This window comes from Oncorhynchus nerka, linkage group LG27 (genome assembly GCF_034236695.1).
Source record: "Oncorhynchus nerka isolate Pitt River linkage group LG27, Oner_Uvic_2.0, whole genome shotgun sequence".
NCBI classification, from domain to species: Eukaryota; Metazoa; Chordata; class Actinopteri; order Salmoniformes; family Salmonidae; genus Oncorhynchus; species Oncorhynchus nerka.
This window is the reverse complement of record NC_088422.1, coordinates 71,393,721-71,409,822: the sequence shown is the minus strand read 5'-3', so window position 1 is coordinate 71,409,822 and position 16,102 is coordinate 71,393,721. Positions and strand designations below refer to the sequence as shown.

The 16,102-nt window shown below is 44.1% G+C and overlaps 1 protein-coding gene across 1 annotated transcript in view; it reads right to left on the bottom strand.

The window, feature by feature from the left end:
* Positions 1-16,102, bottom strand: part of LOC115112284 (E3 ubiquitin-protein ligase NEDD4-like) — a 53,943-nt gene that overhangs the window by 12,049 nt on the left and 25,792 nt on the right. Inside the window, 5 exon segments of the mRNA XM_065011955.1 lie at positions 9-132; positions 285-448; positions 1,033-1,129; positions 1,518-1,579; positions 2,050-2,100. Coding sequence (XP_064868027.1) covers positions 9-132; positions 285-448; positions 1,033-1,129; positions 1,518-1,579; positions 2,050-2,100 — 498 coding nt within the window.

Genomic DNA, 16,102 nt, shown 5'->3' with positions numbered 1-16,102 from the left:
AAAATAACCTCAGTTGACTCTTGTTGTCTGTCGTTGGAGTCCTCTTGGTCGGAGATCTGCCTGCGGGCGGTGAAGGCGTGCTGCGCCTCCATGTGGATGTTCTGCCTCTGCTCTGCCTCTACCTGGCTGTCTCTACATAGGGAAACACACACACTCACAGTCAACTTCTCATCTCTTGACCAACCAGGTGTTAATGTATTCCAATACTACCAAAGTGTTAAAATAGCGCTAGATTAAGTTCAAGCTGTCAGAATAAAGACATGACAGGAAAACCCCAGACTTACTGTACTATGGGCCTGTGCCACTGTGTGGTCCTGGTTTCGTGGTTGACATAGTAGGTCCTGCCCAGGTTGTCCTGCCTCTCCTCCCAGCCAGGGGGCATCGCAGGCAGCAGGTGGTTGTGCCTGGGACCGGACATGTCCTGGCCCTCTAAAAACTCCCAGCTAGGCTGCACAACAAAAACAACTGTTACACAACATGGCACATGCAGATGTCAACATTGCCCAAATCCTCTACATACGTTTGTTCAAGTCAAACAATGTCTTGGCCACTACTCAGAAAATTCAGTGGCAAGCATAGGGACTCATACTTTACTGAAGTTTGGCTTCAAATCATTCTAATGAAGACGTCAGCATATTCATCAAAGGCCCTGGACCCATGGTGAGACAAATATAGATTGGCCTTTTGGACATGGTGTTCCTAGCCACTGCTTACATTAAGCATGTTCAAGAATGATGACTGGCTGGTTTTATCAATAACTATCAGGATGGAGATGGCAGGCAATCAGCCATCTTGGCTTGACACGGGTAAAACGAGCCTGGTGTCTTTTCTCCTGGCTCTGAGCACTAATATGCTGTTACATGTATATACTGAAGCACGCCGGCTGAGCAACAGCCAAGGCACGTAGATTAGACACTGTATAATCAAAGGAGGAGGGGGGTGACGGCGTGGGAATATTCAATTTCAGGGGGTCAGGGGGCAAAGAGGGCAGGAGGACAGGGGGCAGGTTGGTTGGGTGGGTGGCGGTCTTACATCCATGTCTTCAGTCTGTTCTGCAGCATCCTCTGAGTTGTTTTTGGGTAGGTAGGTCATCTTCAGACGGAGATGACCTTTGACCCTGGATTTGTGACTGCATCAAAACAAAAACTAAACACTTAACAAAAAATACATGGAAAATAGTGCACCTTCTAAATAACAGTAATGTGAGCCTCTTAGGTGTATCAAATATCAGACACACAAATGTCATTCCAACAATCTATCATTGTGACTGACTCAAATATGAAATTGAGCTTTCTCCAAGGCAAAATCAATATGTACTTTATGTAGCTATTTGAGCTTAATTTATACACCTCAGGAAAGAAAGGCAAACTCACTGGAATGAAACAAGATATAATTCAAATTAATTTATGCAATGCCAAGACTGAATGTGATAAAAATGTCAAGGAAAATGTCACAAAGTAAATCCATGTTAAACCAGGAAGGATAAGCGGCTTGAATAATCATGAAATAATGCCAACCTTCTTGGGTGAAGTAGAAAATCCTTGAATGTGTATGGCCTTTCAATGTTAGGATTTTCTGTCTGAAATAAAAAATAAATAAAAAGTATTTAAACAGTTGAAATGCTCTATAAAGATATTTGCTGTATAACATCTACGCATGCAGTAACTGTATATCAACAGTAAACAAGTCCTGTATAGACAGTAGACAGTAAGGTAGGTCTGCTGTAAATGCAATGAAAAGGAAGGCAAAGGAACAAACATGGAGGACTGTAATTCCATAACTATGGACAATGTTGTGGAAAGGACTCTGACATGAGGGTGTTTATGTTTACATGAGTGCGCCTATGACAGTTCATTGGTGAAGATAAGTAACTATGTAAAGTGTACAGAACTCCGACAAATTATATCTAAAGGAGAACATGGAACACCAAACAGCAGAGACTATCCTACTCCTTTAGACATGGGATTGGAAACATGTTGATTTAGGAGAATTGGTTTCCACATACATTATGCAAGTGCTAAAGAAACTATTTCCTTGCACTAGGCTCACCGGTATCTGGTGTAATGGTACATCCACCTGCCCCAGAAAGTCATCACGTGTCTGTGGAAGGATATAAGAGATTGTAATGGGGAGTCATGTACAGTAGTCATTCATGAGAGTCCATCAAAAAAGGGAGTGGTTAGAATGTATCGGGCATGTTTGCGGACTCGCACGCACACACACACAGCTCAAGCGCAAAAGGTATGAGTCACACACACACACACGCACACACACACACACACACACGACTGGCCTAGATAGATAATCATTTTCCATGACACAGTCACCTTTACAGCACCACTACATTATGTGCCATCAGCCCTCATGGATGATTTAGTTGTAAATGTATTCATTGGCACATTATACACATAGTCTTATTAGACAAGGCGTTCGAAAAATGGCACTGCACACAATCCCAAATTGACATTAGAAAATGCAGATGACCCCACTTGGAAAAATTATATCTAGTTAAAGCGAAACTTCAGGATTCTGACAATGAAGCCCTTTATCTGCTTCCTCAGAGTCAGATGAACTCATGGATAGCATTTGTATGTCTCTGCGTGCAGTTTGAAGGAAGTTGCTGACTAACGTTAGTGCAATTGCTAATTAGTGTTTGCACAATGACTGGAAGTCTATGTAACTGCAGTGCTAGCATATACCATAAGACTTCCAGTCATTGCGCTAACGCTAGTTGGCATTGGCTCACGAAACTACCTCTAACTTCCTTTATACTGGATACAGAGACAAAAGGGGCGGCAGGTAGCCTAGTGGTTGGAGCGTTGGGCCAGTAACCGAGTTGGTTGGCTGCTAGATCGAATCCCCAAGCTGACAAGGATGTTCTGCCCCTGAACAAGGCAGTTAACCCACTGTTCCTAGGCAGTCATTGTAAATAAGAATTTGTTCTTAACTGACTTGCCTAGCTAAATAAAGGTTCAATTTAAAAAAATAAAGGTAAAGGGCTTCATTGCCAAAATCACAAAGTATCCCTTTAATGGTGTGTATTCATATTCACTCAATTTTACATCCCGCAAGCTGTCCCAACACATAATTACATGAAATTGCATTCTAATAGTGTTAAAGGTTATTGTAAGTGGCTGACACTAAAAGGTTGCATTTTACACCCATTTTCTCAGGGGACCCCATTTCAATTTCAGGGGAGCCCACCCCAAGGTTTGAAACCACTGTATTAGACATGTGGATTGAATAATTCAGGGGTTATCAGCCCACAGTATAGCTAGAGCATTAGACGTCTTAATATGTAGTTGTGGAGCAGTGTCCTTTCTAGAAAAGGTGATTCTGACTGAGTGACGTCTCTAGAGACAGGCTCCAATGTGACCACTGCTATAATGCAGTTACTGTAACATGTTCCTATGCAACATACATCACCCACCTTCCAACATCAACAACAACTGAAAACACAGTGTTGTGCGGGTCGGCTTCATGACCAAATAAACACCCTCGGCACATCAAACTGCCCAGCAATAGTATGGAGACGGTTCAATTGAATGGATATAGACTGTTCCCCTCCTCCTCTCATTCCTTCCCCATGCCTTTCCTTGGCAGTGAAGCCAAGACAAGCAGGCTTTGGAGAGTCCATGTTGAGGGACACAATGTACAGCCTGAGAATTTGCTACTCTGATCTCGTGACATTCTCTCAGGAACATCACAGAGGGGACTCATTAAGGGATTAATCACATGCTTACTAACATCACTCAAAGAACTGTCAAACCAGCCATATCAAAATTGCCAAGAGTGGAGTGTGTGATTGATCAAGTCAGAGGTGTATGGGAGCAAGAATGGTTTCTGGTGGAAATAAACTTAATTTCCATGTAAATCTATCAACCCAATCCCAAAAAGGCTTTAACTGCACTACAGACCAAACGTATGTGGACACCTGCTCGTGGAACATCTCATTCCAAAATTATGGGCATTAACTGAGTAAAATGGTCCCAGAGAAGAAGGCAGATGTTTTAAGTGTCCCCAACCGATTGTGTTTTTTTTATTTGTGTTGTTTGTAACTTATTTTGTACATAATGTTGCTGCTACCGTCTCTTATGACCGAAAATAACATCAGGACTGCGATTACTCACCACAGACTGGGAGAATCGTTTTTCCCCCTTTAACGAGTCTGACGAGCCCGACGGGGACTACATACTGCTTTCTCGGGAACAGGCCCAGATCCCTGTGATTTGTGTGAAGATGAGGCAGAGAAAAAGGGGCCAGAGGGCGGGCTGCCTTCTGAGAATTCGTAGGCGATCGAATAAACCCCCACTTCCTTTCATTCTGCTAGCAAACGTGCAATCTTTGGAGAATAAAATCGATGACTTGAATGCAGGGAAACTGGAATCAGTTTTACTAAATTTCTTTCAGCATGTTAAATGTGCAACCAGAGGGGGAAAAAAAGAAACGTTTTTTATATTTTTTTATAAATAAAAATCTGGACCACCTTTACTCCACACACAGACGCATACAAAGCTCTTACTCGCCATCCATTTGGCAAATCCATAATTCTATCCTCCTGATTCCTGCTTACAAGCAAAAATTAAAGCAGGAAGCACCAGTGACTAGATCAATAAAAAAAGTGGTCAGATGAAACAAATGCTAAGCTACAGGACTGTTTTGCTAGCACAGACTGGAATATGTTCTGGGATTCCTCTGATGGTACACCACATCAGTCACTGGCTTCATCAGTAAGTGCATCGATGACATTGTCCCCAACCAGAAGCCATGGATTACAGGCAACATCCACACTGAGCTAAAGGCTAGCGCTGCCACTTTCAAGGAGCGGGACTCTAACCTGGAAGCTTATAAGAAATCCTGCTATGCCCACCGACGAACCATCAAACAGACAAAGCATCAATACAGGACTAAGATCGAATCATACTACACTGGCTCTGGCGCTCGTCGGATGTGGCAGGGCTTGCAAACCATTACAGACTACAAAAGGGAAGCACAGTTGAAATCTACACAGTGACAAGCCTACCAGATGAGCTAAACTACTTCTACGCTCGCTTCGAGGCAAATAACACTGACACATGAAAGCACCAGCTGTTCCAGAAGGCTGTAATACCAACATGCTTTAAGAAGACCACCATAGTGCCCATGCCCAAGAACACTAAGGTAACCTGCCTAAATGACTACCGATGCGTAGCACTCATGTCTGAAGTCATAAAGTGCTTTGAAAGGCTGGTCATGGCACACATCAACACCATTATCCCAGAAACCCTAGATCCACTCCAATTTGCATACCGCCCCAAAAGATCCACAGATGATGCAATCTCTATTGCACTCCACACTGCCCTTTCCCACCTGAACAAAAGGAATACCTATGTGAGAACGCTGTTCATTGACTACAGCTCAGCATTCAACACAATAGTGCCCTCAAAGCTCATCAATAAGCTAAGGACCCTGGGACTAAACATCTCCCTCTGCAACTGGATCATGGATTTCCTGACGGGCCGCCCCCAGGTGGTAAGGGTAGGTAAAAACACATTTGCCACACTGATCCTCAACACAGGGGCCCCTCAGGGGTGCGTGCCCAGTCCCCTCCTGTACTCACTGTTCACTCATGACTGCACGGCCAGGCACGAATCCAACACCATCATTACGTTTGCCGACGACACATTGGTAGGCCTGATCACCAAAAACAAGACAGCCTATAGGGAGGAGGTCAGAGACCTGGCCGTGGGGTGCCAGGACAACAACCTCTCCCTCAATGTGATCAAGACAAAGGAAATGATTGTGGACTACAGGAAAAACAGAGGACCGAGCACGTCCCCATTCTCATAAACGGGCTGCACTGGAGCAGGTTGAGAGCTTCAAGTTCCTTGGTGTCCACATTACCAACAAACTAACACAGTCCAAGCACACCAAGACAGTCGTGAACAGGGCACAACAAAACCTATTCTCCCTCAAGAGACTGAGAAGAACTGGCGTGGGTCCTCAGATCCTCAAAAGGTTTTACAGCTGCACCATCGAGAGCATCCTGAGACTGGTTGCATCACTGCCTGGTATGGCAACTGCTCGGCCTCTGACCGCAAAGCACTACAGAGGGTAGTGCGTACGGCCCAGTACATCACCAGTGCCAAGCTTCCTGCCACCAGGCGGTGTCAGAGGAAGGCCCTAAAAATGGTCAAAGACTCCAGCCACCCGAGTCATAGACTATTCTCTCTGCTACCGCACGGCAAGCGGTACCAGAGCGCCAAGTCTAGGTCCAAGAGGATTCTAAACAGCTTCTACCCCCAAGCCATAAGACTCCTGAACACCTAATCAAATAGCTACGCAGACTTTATGCATTACCCCCCCCCCCCCCCCTTTTACACTGCTGCTACTCTGTTATTTTCTATGCATAACTTTTATTTATTTTTATCTCTACCTACATGTACATATTACCTCAACTTACTGGTGCCCCCGCACATTGACTCTGTACTGCTACCCCCCGTATATAGTCTCGCTATTGTAATTTTACTGCTGCTCTTTAATTACTTGTTACTTATATTTCGTATCCGTATTTTTTTTTAAACTGCATTGCTGGTTAGGGGCTCGCAAGTAAGCATTTCACTGTAAGGTCTACCTGTTGTATTCGGCACATGTGACTAATAACATTTGATTTGATAATATGGAGTTGGTCCCCCCCTTTAATGCTATAATAGCCTCCACTCTTCTGGGAAGGTTTTCCACCAGATGTTGGAACATCGCTGTGGGGACTTGCTTCCATTCAGTGCCGAAGCAAGCACCAGTTAGCCTCGAGCTAGGCCCATCTCCTGGCTAGCCAAAGAGATCCACCAGACAATTCTTGGGCTACAAAACCTCTTTGCCAATTGGCCTGGACCCTTTACTGCTGACACGGAGCCCTGCCAATCCAACGCGACTAGTCTGTCGTAACTGTCCGAGGTAGTTTCAACAGGCTCTTCCGTTGCGACGTTGCCAGATGCCCATCTGTTAGCCCTGGCCCGCTGGCTGTCTGAATCGCCGTGTCTCCAGCTCGCCTTACCGTAGCAGCGACTACGGAATTGGCTCCCTGACTCATCGAGTGCTACTCATTGGACCCTATGATCAGTCGGCTACACATGCCTCTCCCTATGCCTCGTCTATTGCGATTTTGGTTAGTAATTGTCTTATTTCACTGTAGAGCCCCGAGCCCTGCCCAATATGCCTTCGATAGCCCTTTTGTTCCATCCCCCACACATGCTGTGACCTAACCTGGCTTAACTGGGGCCTCTAGAGACAAAACCTCTCTCTTCGTCAGTCAATGCCTTTAGTTTACCTCCACTGTACTCACATCCTACCATACCCTTGTCTGTACATTATACCTTTAATCTATTATTCCGCACTCAGAAATCTGCTCCTTTTACTCTCTGTTCCGAACACACTAGACGACCAGTTCTTATAGCCTTTAGCCATACCCTTATCCTACTCATCCTCTCTTCCTCTGGTGATGTAGAGGTTAACCCAGGCCCTGCAGCCCCCAGCACCACTCCCATTCCCCAGCCACTCATTTGTTGACTTCTGTAACTGGAAAAGCCTTGGATTTATGCATGTTAACATCAGAAGCCTCCTCCCTAAGTTTGTTTTATTCACTGCTTTAGTACACTCCGCCAACCCTGATGTCGTAGCCGTGTCTGAATCATGGCTTAGGAAGGCCACCAAAAATCCTGAAATTTCCATCCCTAACTATAACATCTTCCGACAAGATAGAACTAACAAAGGGGGCGGAGTTCCAATCTACTGCAGGAATAGCCTGCAGAGTTCTGTCATACTATCTAGGTCTGTGCCCAAACAATTCAAGGTTCTACTTTTAAAAATCCACCATTCCAGAAACAAGTCTCTCACCGTTGCCGCTTGTTATAGACCCCATTCAGCCCCCAGCTGTGCCCTGGAGACCATATATGAATTGATTGCCCCCATCTATCTTCAGAGTTCATACTGTTAGGTGACCTAAACCGGGATATGCTTAACACCCCAGCCGTCCTACAATCTAAGCTAGATGCCCTCAATCTCACACAAATTATTATGGAACCTACCAGGTGCAACCCTAAATCTGTAACCATGGGCACCCTCATAGATATCATCCTGAGCAACTTGCCCTCTAAATACACCTCTGCTGTCTTCAACCAGGATCTCAGCGACCACTGCCTCATTGGCTGCGTGCGTGATGGGTCCGCGGTCAAACAACCACCCCTCATCACTGTCAAACGCGCCCTAAAACACTTCTACGAGCAGGCCTTTCTGATCGACCTTGCTCGGGTATCCTGGAAGGATATTGAGGATGTCTGGTTGTGCTTAAAAAAAAATGCTTTCCTCGCCATATTAAATAAGCATGCCCCGTTCAAAAAATGTAGAACTAAGAACAGATATAGCCCTTGGTTCACTCCAGACTTAACTGCCCTTGATTAGCACAAAAACATCCTGTGGTGTTGTGCATTAACATCAAATAGCCCCAGCGATATGCAACTTTTCAGGGAAGTCAGGAACCAATATACACAGTCAGTTAGGAAAGCTAAGGCTAGCTTTTTCAAACAGAAATTTGCATCCTGTAGGTCAAATTCCTAAAAGTTTTGGGACACTGTAAAGTCCATGGAGAATAAGAGCACCTCCTCCCAGCTGTCCACTGCACTGAGGCTAGGAAACTCTGTCACCACCGATAAATCTACATAATCAATCATTTCAATAGCATTTTCTATGGCTGGCCATGCTTTCCACCCGGCTACCCCTACCAACAGCTCAGCACCCACTGCAGCAACTTGCCCAAGCCACCACCCCCCGCTTCTCCTTCACCCAAATCCAGATTGTTGATGTTCTGAAAGAGCTGCAAAAGCAGGATCCCTACAAATCAGCTGGGCTAGACAATCTGGACCCTCTCTAAAATCAATCGCCAAAATGGTTGTAACCCCCATTGCTAGCTTGTTCAACCTCTCTTTCGTATCGTCTGAGATCCGCAAAGATTGGAATGCTGCCACGGTCATCCCCCTCTTCAAAGGGAGACACTCTAGACCCAAACTGTTATAGACCTATATCCATCCTGCCCTGCCTTTCTAAACTCTTCGAAAGTCAAGTTAACAAACAGATCACTGACCATTTTGAATCCCACCGTACCTTCTCCACTATGCAATCTGGTTTCCGAGCTGGTCATGGGTGCACCTCAGCCACGCTCAAGGTCCAAAATTATATTATAACCGCCATCGATGAAAGACAGTACTGTGCAGCCGTCTTCATCGACCTGTCCAAGGCTTTCGACTCTGTCAATCACCGCATTCTTATCGGCAGACTCAATAGCATTGGCTTCTCAAATGACTGCCTCGCTTGGTTCACCAACTACTTCTCTGATATAGTTCAGTGTGTCAAACCGGAGGGCCTGTTGTCCGGACCTCTGGCAGTCTATGGGGGTGCCACAGGGTTCAATTCTCGGGCCGGCTCTTTTCTCTGTATACATCAATGACGTCGCTCTTGCTGCTGCCGATTCTCTGATCCACCTCTACGCAGAAGACACCATTATGTATACATCTGGCCCTTCCTTGGACACTGTGTTAATCTTGGAACTACCCATCCCGGATCCTGGAGAATTGTCATCAACTACACTAATTAGCATAGCGCAATGGCCAAATAATATTACTAGAAAATATTCATATTCATGAAATCACAAGTGAAATATAGCGAAACACGGCTTAGCCTTTTGTTAATCACCCTGTCGTATCAGATTTTGAAATGATGCTTTACAGCCAAAGCAAGACAAGTGTTTGTGTAAGTTTATCGATAGCCTAGCATAGCATTATGTCCAGCTAGCAGCAGGAAGCTTGGTCACGAAAATCAGAAAAGCAATCAAATGAACCGTTTACCTTTGATGATCTTCGGATGTTTTCACTGACGAGACTCACAGTTAGACAGCAAATGTTCCTTTTGTTCCATAAAGATTATTTTTATACCCAAAATACCTCCATTTGTTTGTCACGTTATGTTGAGAAATCCACCGGAAATAGCGGTCACGACAACGCCGAATTATATCGATAATATCGACAGAAACATGGCAAACGTTTTTTATAATCAATCCTCAAGGTGTTTTTCCAATATCTATTCGATAATATATCAACCGGGACAATTGGCTTTTCAGTAGGACCGAGAGGAAACATGGCTACCTCTTTCTTTTAATGCAAGAATCACTCAGAGCCCTCAGCTGGCCACTTACGCAATGTGGTCCTTTACGCTCATTCTTCAACATAAAAGCGGGAAACTACATCTAAAGGCTGTAGACACCTTAGGGAATACGTAGAAAAAGGAATCTGGTTGATATCCCTTTCAATGGCCAATAGGGATGCATAGGAACACAACGGTTTCAAAATATGAGTCACTTCCTGATTGGATTTTTCTTAGGCTTTCGCCTGAAATATCAGTTCTGTTATACTCACAGACAATATTTTTACAGTTTTGGAAACTTGTCTATCCTAAGCTGTCAATTATATGCATATTCTAGCATCTGGTCCTGAGAAATAGGCCGTTTACTTTGGGAACGTTATTTTTCCAAAAATAAAAATAGTGCCCCCTAGCTTCAAGAGGTTAACCTCCAAACGAGCTTCAATGCCATAAAACACTCCATCAATGGCCTCCAACTACTTTTAAATGCAAGTAAAACTAAATTCACGCTCTTCAACCAATTGTTGCCTGCACCCGCCAGTCCGACAAGCATCACTACTCTGGACGGTTCTAACTTAGAATATGTGGACAACAACAAACAAAGCCTCCTTCACTCATGCTGCCAAACATACCCTTGTAAAACTGACTATCCTACCGATCCTTGACGTCGGCGATGTCATTTACAAAACAGCCTCCAAAACTACTCAGCAAACTGGATGTAGTCTATCACAGTGCCATCCGTTTTGTCACCAAAGCCCCATATACTACCCACCACTGCGACCTGTATGCTCTCGTTGGCTTGTCCTCACTACATATTCGTCGCCAAACCCACTGGCTCCAGGTCATCTATAAGTCTTTGCTAGGGTAAGCCCCGCCTTCTCAGCTCACTGGTCACCATAGCAACACCCACCCGTAGCACGCACTCCAGCAGGAATATTCCACTGGTCATCCCCAAAGCAAACACTTCCTTTGGCTGCCTTCCAGGTCTCTGCTGCCAATGACTGGAACCCCCTCTCTAACTTTAAACATCAGCTGTCAGTGCAGCTTACCGATCACTGTACCTGTACACACCAATCTGTAAATAGCACACCCAACTACCTCAACCCCATATTATTTATCCTCTTGCTCTTTTGCACCCCAGTATCTCTACTTGCACATCATCATCTGCACATCTTTCACTCCAGTGTTCATGCTAAATTGTAATTATTTCACCTCTATGGCCTATATTGCCTTACCTCCCTACTCTTTTAAATTTGCACACACCGTACAAAGATTTTTCTATTGAGTTATTGACTGTATGTTTGTTTATGTGTAACGGTTGTTTTTGTCACACTGCTTTTATAAAAAAAAATATCCTGGCCAAGTCGCAGTTGTAAATGAGAACTTGTTCTCAACTGGCCTACATGGTCAAAGGTGATTATTATTATTATTATTATATAAAACAAGAGCATTAGTGAGGTCGGGCACTGATGTTGGGCGATTAATCCTGGCTCGAAGTCGGCGTTCCAATTCATCCCAAAGGTGTTCGATGGGATTGAGGTCAGGGCTCTGTGCATGCCAATCAAGTTCTTCCACACCGATCGACAAACCATTTGTGTATGGACTTTGCTTTGTGCACGGGGGCATTGTCATGCTGAAACAGGAAAGGGCCTTCTCCAAACTGTTGCCACAAAGTTGGAAGTACAGAATAATCTAGAACGTTATTGTATGCTGTAGGGTTAAGATCTCCCTTCACTGGAACTAAGGGGCCTAGACCAAACCATAAAAAACAGCTCCAGAACATTATTCCTCCTCCACCAAACTTTACAGCTAGGACTATGCATACGGGCAGGTAGCGTTCTCCTGGCATCCGCCAAACCCGTCGGACTGCCAGACGGTGAAGTGTGATTCATCACACCAGAGAACTCATTTCCACTGCTCCAGAGTTCAATGGCGGTGAGCTTGACACCATTCCAGTCGACACTTGGCATTGCTCATGGAAACCCATTTCATGAAGCTCCCGACGAACAGTTCTTGTGCTGACGTTGCTTCCAGAGGCAGTTGGGAACTCGGTAGCGAGTGTTGCAACCGAGGACAGACAATTTTTCCGCGCTATGCGCTTCAACATTCACGTTATGTGAGCTTGCGTGGCCTACCACTTCGCGGCTGAGCCATTGTTGCTCCTAGATGTTTCCACTTCACAATAACAGCACTTACAATTGACTGGGGCAACTCTAGCAGGGCAGAAACTTGACGTCCTGACTTGTTGGAAAGGTGGCTTCCTATGACGGTGCCACGTTGAAAGTCACTGAGCTCTTCAGTAAGGCCATATACTTCCAATGTTTGTCTGTGGAGATCGCATGGCTGTGTGCTCGATTTAATGGCTGTGGCTGAAATAGCCGAATCCAGTAATTTGAAGGTGTGTCCAAATACTTTTGTACATAGTGTATTTCTGACTAGGTCATAGCAATGATAATGTTATTTTCGCAAGTTTGCAAATCTTTACGAAGTCATCATCATTATTTCTATTTCCAAATATTGGATATACGGCATTGTGATTGTATTCAAAAAGAGAGGAAGTGTATGTGTATGATGGATTCAAAGCCACCAGACAAAAAGGCAGGCAAAAGTAGGCCAAGAGTTTTTTTTTTAGTTTTTTTTACGGTTTCCAGCTGGTGAAATAAGTCGATTTTAAAATGGGTAATTTTCAAACTGTCAAGTAAGAGCTCGGATTTCTTCACTCAAAAATGTAAAACATGAACGTTTGTTATTGCTATTACGGAGCTAGGCTCAAATACACTCCAATTGACCAGTCATTAAAATTTCTCAGCATTTAATGGTATACATAAAGGATAAAACAATTATAACTGATGAGATGAAACAACGTTCATATGTGCAAATTTTGTTAGGGGATTTCAATACTGATGTCTGCAAAGAGAATAGCCCAACCCACAATGTATTTATGCACTTTTGTAGATTACTTGCTCTGACCCAAATGATAAAAGATCCCACCGGGATATGTGAAACAGTGCAAAATATGATTGACTTAATATTGGTGTCTGATAAATCTAAAATATTGCAGAGTAGAGTAATAGTATATGGAATCAGTGATCATTTTATTACATTTTGCACAAGGAGGCTTTTTAAAGATATATTATTTAAGTGTCACAACACCGTTAGAATCAGAGGACTCAAAAAATACTGTGTTGAAAAGTTTAGGGAGGAAGTGGGTAAAATTGATTGGTCACCTGTAGGGGTAGTAGTACTACCAAAAACAAACTAAAACTGTATTGGACTGAACATCAAGTGGGAGATGGTATATGAAAAAGCAGAGGTTGACAATTAATTCAACTTTTATTTTTTACTTCTGTTGGCAGCAAGCTGGTTAGCAAGCTGCCCACCAGTTCTGGTTTGTATGGAAGCAACCAAGTCAAGAAGTATTATGTAGAGTTAGGGGTTCAGCCAAACTCTTTTTCTTTTGCAAAGGTAGAAACAGCCAAAATAGTCAGTATGCTGGAAGAGCTTAAATACTCCAAAGCCACAGACCTGGATAATATTCCTGCACGGTTTCTTATAGATTCTGCTGAGCAAATTGGCCCTTGTACTACGTATATCTTTAATCTCTCTCATGAACAAGGTACCTTTCCCAGGGACATGAAACAAGCTAAAGTTATACCTCTGTATAAGAAGGGGATGAAATCTGACCCTGGGAATTATAGGCCTGTATCTATCCTCCGTAACATCAAAGATCATGGAGAGTTGTACATGAGCAAATGTATGAATATGTTAACAAACAGGGTCTAATGTATGATTTTCAGTCAGGTTTTAGAAAAACATACTCCACTGATTCATGTCTACTTTACTTGACTGACTTCATCGGGAAAGAGATTGATGAGGGAAATCTGTGTGGAATGGTACTGCTTGACCTACAGAAGGCCTTTGATACAGTTAACTACTGTCTTCTAATCTCCAAACTGGAGGCACTGGGGTTAAGCAGTATCCCTTTAGGCTGGGTAAAGTCCTACTTATCAGGAAGGGAGCAAGTAGTAGAGGTTAATGGTTCACCGTCTCAGGCAAAACCAATGATTTGTGGCGTTCCGCAGGGGAGCGTGCTTGGGCCTCTGCGGTTTTTATTGTATATTAATGATATGAAACATGCTTGTTTTTGCGGTCTTTTTCTTTATGCGGATGACTCTACACTTCTTGTGTCTCACAAAAGTAAAACTGTGTTGGAGAGCATACTTAGCACAGAGCTTTCTAACATTAACAAACGGCTTGGAGGTAATAAGCTCTTATTTTTGGATCCAGACCTAAATTGTGTAGGTCATCTGAAATCAGAGTTGAGTTAGGGGGTGAGGTGCTGACTACTAAAACCTCTGTTAGCTACTTGGGATGTATCCTTGATGGAAGCTTGGGAGGTGTGAGCATGGCCAATAAAGTGCTAGGGAAGGTTAACGCCAGGACTATGTTTTTGGCTAGAAAGTCCAAGCTGCTTGATAAGGACTCCATGAAAGTGCTAGCTACTGCCCTTATTCAATGCAAATTTTGACTTTGCTAGTACTTCCTGGTTTGGGGGCTTATCTAAACTTATGAAGGGGAAGCTCCAGATAGCCCAGAATAAGCTGATCAAGGTAGTATTGAAGGTGATTCCACGTACTCACATAGGCAGGAGCTGCTTTCAGGAACTAAACTGGCTGCCTGTTGATGCTAGGGTGTCCCAGATTGGACTAGGTTTGGTTTACAGGAGTATTTATGGTCATGCGCCCAGATATCTAAGTGATGACTTTCCTCGTGTTAGGGATGTACACAATCACAGCACCAGATCAGGTGTTGCTGATATGTGCTTATACAGGTTCAGGAGTAATGCTGGGAAAGGTACTTTCTTCTATACTGGAGCCTCAGAATGGAATGAGTTGCCTCTGCCCATAAAAACAACATCCTCTCTGGGCAGCTTTAAAAATAAAGTAAAAATATGTTTGATGTCTTCTATGCCCATATGAATAACATTTATGATGTAACTGGAATGATGACAGATGTTCTTTTCTGTTTTAGTTTTATTATTTCACTGCCATACTGTGTATGGCTTTTTCAAGTTTTATGTGTGCTTGTTTTTTTAAATGGTCGAATGAATAAACAACGATTTAGTCCACTTCAAAAAGGTATAGTGTTTCTAAATGTATATTTCTTGTCTGACTCAATGTCTGAACTGGTTTTTAAAACATTTACATTACATTTACATTTAAGTCATTTAGCAGACGCTCTTATCCAGAGCGACTTACAAATTGGTGCGTTCACCTTAAGACATCCAGTGGAACAGCCACTTTACAATAGTGCATCTAAATATTTTAAGGGGGGTGAGAAGGATTACTTTATCCTATCCTAGGTATTCCTGAAAGAGGTGGGGTTTCAGGTGTCTCCGGAAGGTGGTGATTGACTCCGCTGTCCTGGCGTCGTGAGGGAGTTTGTTCCACCATTGGGGGGCCAGAGCAGCGAACAGTTTTGACTGGGCTGCGCAGGAACTGTACTTCCTCAGTGGTAGGGAGGCGAGCAGGCCAGAGGTGGATGAACGCAGTGCCCTTGTTTGGGTGTAGGGCCTGATCAGAGCCTGGAGGTACTGAGGTGCCGTTCCCCTCACAGCTCCGTAGGCAAGCACCATGGTCTTGTAGCGGATGCGAGCTTCAACTGGAAGCCAGTGGAGAGAGCGGAGGAGCGGGGTGACGTGAGAGAACTTGGAAGGTTGAACACCAGACGGGCTGCGGCGTTCTGGATGAGTTGTACGGGTTTAATGGCACAGGCAGGGAGCCCAGCCAACAGCGAGTTGCAGTAATCCAGACGGGAGATGACAAGTGCCTGGATTAGGACCTGCGCTGCTTCCTGTGTGAGGCAGGGTCGTACTCTGCGGATGTTGTAGAGCATGAACCTACAAGAACGGGCCACCGCCTTGATGTTAGTTGAG